This window comes from Chenopodium album, chromosome 6, assembly GCF_948465745.1.
Source record: "Chenopodium album chromosome 6, dcCheAlbu1.1, whole genome shotgun sequence".
Taxonomy (NCBI): domain Eukaryota; kingdom Viridiplantae; phylum Streptophyta; class Magnoliopsida; order Caryophyllales; family Amaranthaceae; genus Chenopodium; species Chenopodium album.
The window spans coordinates 23527023-23534287 of record NC_137839.1 but is presented as its reverse complement, the minus strand read 5'-3'; the positions used below and the strand labels follow the sequence as shown (position 1 = coordinate 23534287).

The following is a 7265-nucleotide window of genomic DNA, read 5'->3' as shown; positions in this document are numbered from 1 at the left end:
GGGATGGGTAGTTATTGTAAAAAAAATAATAAAATAAGTAAAAAAAAAAAAAGTCTAAATGCATGAGAGTTTAGCATTGGAGTTTTGAAGGTTTCTCGTTAAAACGTCCATGCTAGCGCACAATATACATTTAACATGTATATTTTAAAAGAAAAATAATAGAAAAGATGGAAATTATTCAAAAAAAATGATGGAAGTTACTTAGGCCTGTTATCATACGGTTATTTTCAGTTCAGTTCAGCTCTAATAAGTTAAGCTCATTTCAACTCTTCTGTTATAAAATATTCAGTTCAGCTCTAATCAGTTCAGTTAAGTTCAGTAAATGAGAATAGGCCTTAATGGGAGGTTATTTAAAAATTAAAAAAAAATGTTTCTAAATTAAAAATGTTTCAAAAAAAAAAAATTAAAAAAAAATGTAATCCATTAATAATATAAACTGCTTTAAATTTGTTTCTAAATTTTATCCAATCTTCTTTTCTTACGTATAATTTCAATTAAAATCACACATTTGTTTGGTTTTTTTTACTTTGTTTTCTGGATGTACCTCTTGTCCTCTTCAGATCATTTGGATCAAAAAAATTATATAAAAAAAAAATAACCTTCAAACTCTAAAGGATCATCTTTATAGATATACAAACTTTAATTTTTCTAGGTTATTGATTTGAATTTGGGTTTGAATTTTTATTTTTCGGTTCGAATTTTTGTTTTTCGGAGAAGAACTTTCAGAGAACTTCTGATCAGAGAGAATAAAAATTGGGGGAAACGAGGTCATCAATCGTTGCTCCTTCGTCATACCAAGTGTTCTCTGGCAAGATTCCGGCGATGAAAAACTTTCAGTTCCAGAGGTTTGGAGAAGAGATGGTGTTGATAAGCTACGAACAAGTATTTTATTTGACCAGCTGATGTTTTCCCCCAAATATAAGCAGACATTTTATTTTGCCTTTAAAATTTGGTAATTGCTGGTAACCGGTTTTCATAGGTAAACTTTCACGTATATTATTAAGTGCACACTCATGCACCTAGAAATAGGTGTAACAACAGCACAATATGAATATATTAGCTTTTTAGAAAGTGAACATAGGCATAAAAAATATGAACATTAGCATTTTAGAAAACGAAACATAGCATAAAAATGTGTGATTTTCGATTTCTTATGTGGTGACTTTGTGATTAACTTCGATTGATTAGGTTATACAGACTTATACTACCTCCGTTAACATTTAGTTGCAACTTTGGGGCATTATTTGAGAGACATAAAATATTCCAAAGTTACAATTAAATGTTAACGGAGGTAGTATATGATTTTCTTAATTCTAATGAATTGAATTTTATCTGATTTTCTGCATTTTTTGTTATTTTTTTTTATCAATGAACATAATCATGCAAAAGAACATTAGCTTTTCAGAAAGTGAACATAGACATAAAAAAAAATATGAACTTATGCATTTCAGAAAGTGAACATAACATTTCAAAATATGAACGTAAGCATTTGTTTTCTTAAAGTAAATATAAGCATTTAAAAGGTGAACATATACGTAAAATAACATGAACATAAACATTTAAGAAAGACAATATATGCATAAACAAATTTAATTAATATATCATGAACAACATATATTTACATTATGAAAATTTGAAATTATATAAGAACATATAAAATATTATTATGAATATAACGCATTTAATTATGAACATAACAATTTGAATAAATAAAAAATAACATGATTATAAAACATAGGCATTATAAGTAATTAAATGTTCATATTTTACGTTTTCTTTTTCTATTATTAAATGTTCATTTTTTTTCATGTTCATATTTTTTTTACTAAATGTTCATTTTATATAGCATAGTTTGGATTTTGACGGATCGCGAATATGTTGTGTAGGTTATTAATTTGAGCCGCGTGTTTTGGGCCTTCCCTTGTTGCACCTATCTTAGGTGCATAAGAATGCACCTAAGACCAATTGAAAGTTTCACGCAATCCAAACTTTAGTACCCAATTTGCAACATCCCAAAGTTCAGTACCAAAACTGCAACATTTGTTATACTTTAGTACCCAACTTTTATATTTACTCTATAAATATCTCCTAAAATAGAACTTTTTTTTGACGAGATCCTAAAAATAGAACTTGATATGGCATGTTGATACACGAAACTACTGAATTACAGAGTAGAGACCTGGCCCGAAACCAATAACAGCAGAGCGCTAGAGTACTTATTAGCTTGGCCTCGTTATCAATATCGAATGTCACATTGAGGCCATACTAAATCAGCAATGTGGGAGACATAACTCGCAAGCAAAATTGTAAGCATATATGAGATGGAGTTGTGATAACATGAAGCAGATTTTGTCTAAGCACCAACAACTTCTGTGGCCTCACCCTCAGCAACAGTTTCCTCAGCTGGCCGGTCTAGCTTTACACCTACATCCTCGGAGTAGTCACCGTGAACCTACAATCAAGCCAAAATAGACAATCAATTATAGAATCAGAATTCTAGTAACTATTGAATGAAAGATACATAATCAAATGCTTCAACAATAATTCAGAGAAATGACTTACCTCCATCAACTTTCCAAGATCGAATTTGGGGGCCTTGAGGATTTTAACCTTCCTGATGTACACGTTTTGCAATGGATAGATGCCAGTTGTAGCCTTTTCAATCTCCTTGCCAATAGACTCGGGGATGAACTTAGCAACAAGATCCTTAAGATCACAAGAGCTAGCCTGGTTGACCATGATCTCACGCATCTTGCGGCGGATCTGCACAAAAATTGCCACATTCATTACTTGTAAATATCTAGATGTGAGAATATGTAATAGGAGAAACCGATTATAGCAATAACCAACCTGGCGGATTTGGCTAGACTGAGCATAGGTGGTCCTCTTGACCTGGTTAGGGCGCCTCTTTGTGAAGGCAATACAGAACATACGGAGGGTAAAGTTGTCAGTGGTCTTGACATCAACATGAGCCTCAATCAATGTCTGCCACTTGCGAACAAGGGACCTCAACTTGTCTGTGGTGAAGTCCATACCCTAAATAATTAAAAACAATCATCACCCTTTAGCATCCTCTACTTTTCTAATAGAAGATGTAAGCCCAAGACAGTACACAAGTTGAAATGGTAGATACATACCCAGAAGTTAGTGAGCACATTACGGCCCTGAACATCCTCAGCCCTGAGACGGATCTTCCTGAAGAATTGATCCTCATCATTTTGAAGATCAGCCAATGAAATTTCAAAAACTCGGTGCTTGAGACCCTCAGAAGCAATCTTAAATTCAACAAATGACAATTCAACAAGTCACATGACAAGAGCATAATAAATCTCTATAACCAAAAAAAGTAGGAATGCATAATTGGTCGATTACACTTGGTCATACACAAAATATTTATAACTTTAACCAGCATTGTATAAAACCAAATGAGTTTTCAATGGCAAATCAACAGTTTTAAACACATAACATTTAAAGTCACTTCGTACAGTTCCAAACACATAATCCTAAGACCCTGCTTATGGGATTAAGGCATTGATTGCTTGATAACACTACTCAGTCATTTGCAAAAATTATTTACCTCTTCATTTCATAACACTACTAAAATCATTTCTTAAAATCAGTTATTCGCCTAATCTCAAAATCAATCTAACTTAAAGGGTTCAAAGCATCAACACAGTTACATTTCCACATGTGACTCTATACAAAAACGAGTCAGACAAATACATCAAGCACATAAATTACATCATAGGATCAAATATACAAACAGAGCTAATACACAATTACATTCTTTACTGCATCAACTTGCATAAAACCTAACATCTAAAGGACTTTATAAAACAGCATTAGTGATAATTCATATAGCCACATTTTAGCTAAAAACTTAAATTTCAATAATTAATATAATTGCATAAACCACTATATTTCTGATTATAACCCAAAACGCATATAGTAAATAATAATAATTCAAACAGAATAAATCAAGCAACTTATCCCCAAATTGAGAATTAGATAAACTAACCTTGGTGCCCTGAGTACGGGTAACTAGAGTTTTGCCAACATTCCTAATGTTGAAGATTGAAGGAGCCTTGATATCATACCAATCCTTCTTAGCAAATGGATCGGAACTGCATCAAACAATCACAACAAAAAATCACATCAAAAAAAAAAAAAAAATCGAAAAAACAGAAATTGAAATAAAATTAGGGCTAGTCGAACATACGCTTTCTTCTTGCCTCCCTTCTTACCCTTGGAAATCCTCTTGTTCTTCCTGCAAAAAAGAGAACAAACAGCAGAATGAAGGTATTAGAGACTGCGACAATGGAGGAAATGGAGGAGGAGAGAGAGGAGGAGTACCCGACGGCCATGGTTGATGAATGAGAGATGGGGTGATTGAGGGTTTCTTCTGCTTCTCTCTCTCTCTCTCTCTCTCTCTCTCTCTCTCCCCCTTACTGCTTTAAACATTAAAGCTTAAGAGAAAATCCCTAATGACAAAGTGGCTGGTTTTTTCTGGGCCGAAAAGGAATTACACATGAAACCCTAGAATTCTAAAATCGAAAATGTGGGCTTTTTTTTTTTTCAAGTTTTGTCCGTTTGCTCATTTTTGTTACTATTCCCTCCAATCCTATAATTTTTCTTAAATAAACATGGTCCATAATGGACCAAGTATGTCACGTGACTTTACTCACTTAGCCAAGCAATTACTCTCCCTCCCAACTTATTTCTTACAAATTAATTGCTCCAAATTAATTCTTTCCTTTATTTTCACAATCAAGCTTACACTTTCTCTCTCTTCCCTTCTTGTATTTTCTCTCTCTTCAGCTCGACTACTTCAATGGCGAGAACCTGAGGAGGTGCTACATTTCAACGATAACGTGGCCTTCGTTCTTCGGCTACAAAAGTAGATAACCACCACCTTCTGGTAATCTTTGTTTATCTCTTTTTTTCTGCAATTTTGAGCTGATTAATTGTTGTTTTTCTTTAATTGAAACTATTTGAATGAATTTTTGTATGAATTTTTGTTTGAATTTTGTTTCGTAGTGAAGATCTAGGGTTTTGCGATGTTCGATTGTTAATTTGTTCAATTTTGATTGTTTTTTGTTTTCTCATTCAATTTTATTGATAATGTGTTGTTCACGATGATGATTTGTGTAATTTTGAGCTGATTAATTGTTGTTTTTCTTTAATTGAAACTATTTGTATGAAGTTTTGTTTGAATTTTGTTTCGTAGTGAAGATCTAGGGTTTTGCGATGTTCGATTCTTATTTCTTTCAATTTTGATTGGTTTTTGTTTTCTCATTCAATTTTATTGATAAAGTGTTGTTCTCGATGATGATTTGTGTACTTTTGAGCTGATTAATTGTTGTTTTTATTTAATTGAAACTATTTGCATGAATTTTTATTTGAATTTTGTTTCGTAGTGAAGATCTAGGGTTTTGCGATGTTCGATTCTTATTTCGTTCAATTTTGATTGTTTTTTGTTTTCTCATTCAATTTTATTGATAATGTGTTGTTCTCGATGATGATTTGTGCAATTTTGAGTTGACTAATTGTTGTTTTCTACTTTATGATATATTTAAATGATTTGGGATAGTAATTTTTATAGATTATATGTTTGTCTAATGTATCCAGTTAGTAGTTTAGAAAAGTATAATGACTATGTCAAACTAGCTAACTCTCACTTGATTGCCTAGCAGTCGGTTCCTGTTAGTACTAACAAGTAACAACTTGTTAATTAGAATGTAACTCTGATATCAATATGTTTCCTATATGCCATCTAAGTGGCAATTCTAGTATATATCATAAGACTAATCCAAGACCAAAGTGCATGCTTAATTACTTATATATGTGTAAGTGAAAAATCATGCTTTCCTTGAGGATGGAGGTGGAGGGATTATATATGTTACTAACTTGATAGTCTATCTGATCAAAGATATTGTTGTGCTTTTTCTTGAAGTTTCCCATAAACGATAGTATATAGAGTCACGTATGATTTGTGAATTGTGATAATTATATTCAATAACAATTAAAATTGTCCAACTGATGAGGCCTTGGCTTATTAGGTAAATCTAAGGACTTGTGTACGATACGTCATAAGCTTAAATCTTCCCACCTCCATTTGTAATTCAATAATTTGGAAATTTTGCCTATTTTTTGGAATGGTGGATTGATGCTTAATGATTGAAATCATTTAAATAAAGTTTATGATATTATTCAGTGACAATTTAGAAACAAGATTCTTTACTAGTTGTTTATTCAATCATAATACTGGTTGAGTTCCTGTATTATGTTTATGGTTTCTCTTTTACAAGGGAAGGGTCATTTTTAAAATATTTTTTTACCATTCTAAGTTGCTTAATTGAATGAGCATGTCTCAGCTTAGTTGGAAGTATTTTTACCATATTTTGTTATTAGAATTATCTAGTCTATTGATGATATACTGTTTATTGATCTCCTAAGATATGAAAGGAGCTTTTCTATATTCTTCTGTGCTGGACCACAGAACCTGCTACAAATTGCTTTCATATAACCATCTGTTCGCATCTGATTATCATGCTGATTATTTTTGGGTTTTTTTTAGTGCTCCATGTGTATCATATATGCTGCATAAATGTGCACTTTACAATGACATGTCACGGTCTTAAATTTTCTGGTCACTATTGTTTTAGTAAGATCACTATAATTTACATTTTGATTTCTTTTGTATACAAATGTTGCCAAAGGCTTGAAGAATAATACTAGAGCTAAAAAGAAAAATAATGTTGTTGAAGAAGAAGTTTCTAGAGAGTTTCATGAGCATCAAGTTCCTACAACTGGTTCACCTTCATCTCGGCAGAAGAGAACTCGTGAAGATGAACCCGAACCTAGCGTTGAAGCTACTGCTCTTTGACAGGGTAAAGTCATATCCCCTAATATTGATAGCAGTCGTATCCTCCTTTCTTGATGTTTTTGCTAGCAATTCTTGTCCAATTTGTCACAATAATTACTATAGTATTTGTAGGCGTCGCTCAAAGTGCGCCTACGTTAAAGCATGTGTGAATATGCTTGGCACTCATAGGAAGTGGGAATTGACATAATACGATTAGGGACAAGGAAAGTAGGGAGCCGCCAACAAGTTTTTAAGGAACTTGTAAACCATTCACGGATCATAAAAAGGCAACCACGAATAAGGGACAACGATAGGCAGCAACGATTGACCCGTGAAGGTTACACCCCATTCATAATCCATGAGATTACTAACTCCATATGGTTCGGAACCACGAAAGGAG

At 32.7% G+C, this 7265-nt stretch overlaps 1 protein-coding gene across 1 annotated transcript; it reads right to left on the bottom strand.

The window, feature by feature from the left end:
* Nucleotides 1-2086: 2086 nt before the first annotated feature.
* Nucleotides 2087-4465, bottom strand: LOC145635962 (small ribosomal subunit protein eS1-like). The gene is made up of 7 exons (XM_081687381.1): nucleotides 4354-4465; nucleotides 4220-4267; nucleotides 4019-4124; nucleotides 3138-3275; nucleotides 2851-3036; nucleotides 2563-2763; nucleotides 2087-2452 (listed from the first exon to the last, which is right to left on the bottom strand). Exons 1-7 carry the CDS (start codon nucleotides 4362-4364, stop codon nucleotides 2354-2356), a joined length of 789 nt encoding a protein of 262 aa, XP_081543507.1. The 5' UTR covers nucleotides 4365-4465; the 3' UTR covers nucleotides 2087-2353.
* Between the last annotated feature and the right edge of the window lie 2800 nt (nucleotides 4466-7265).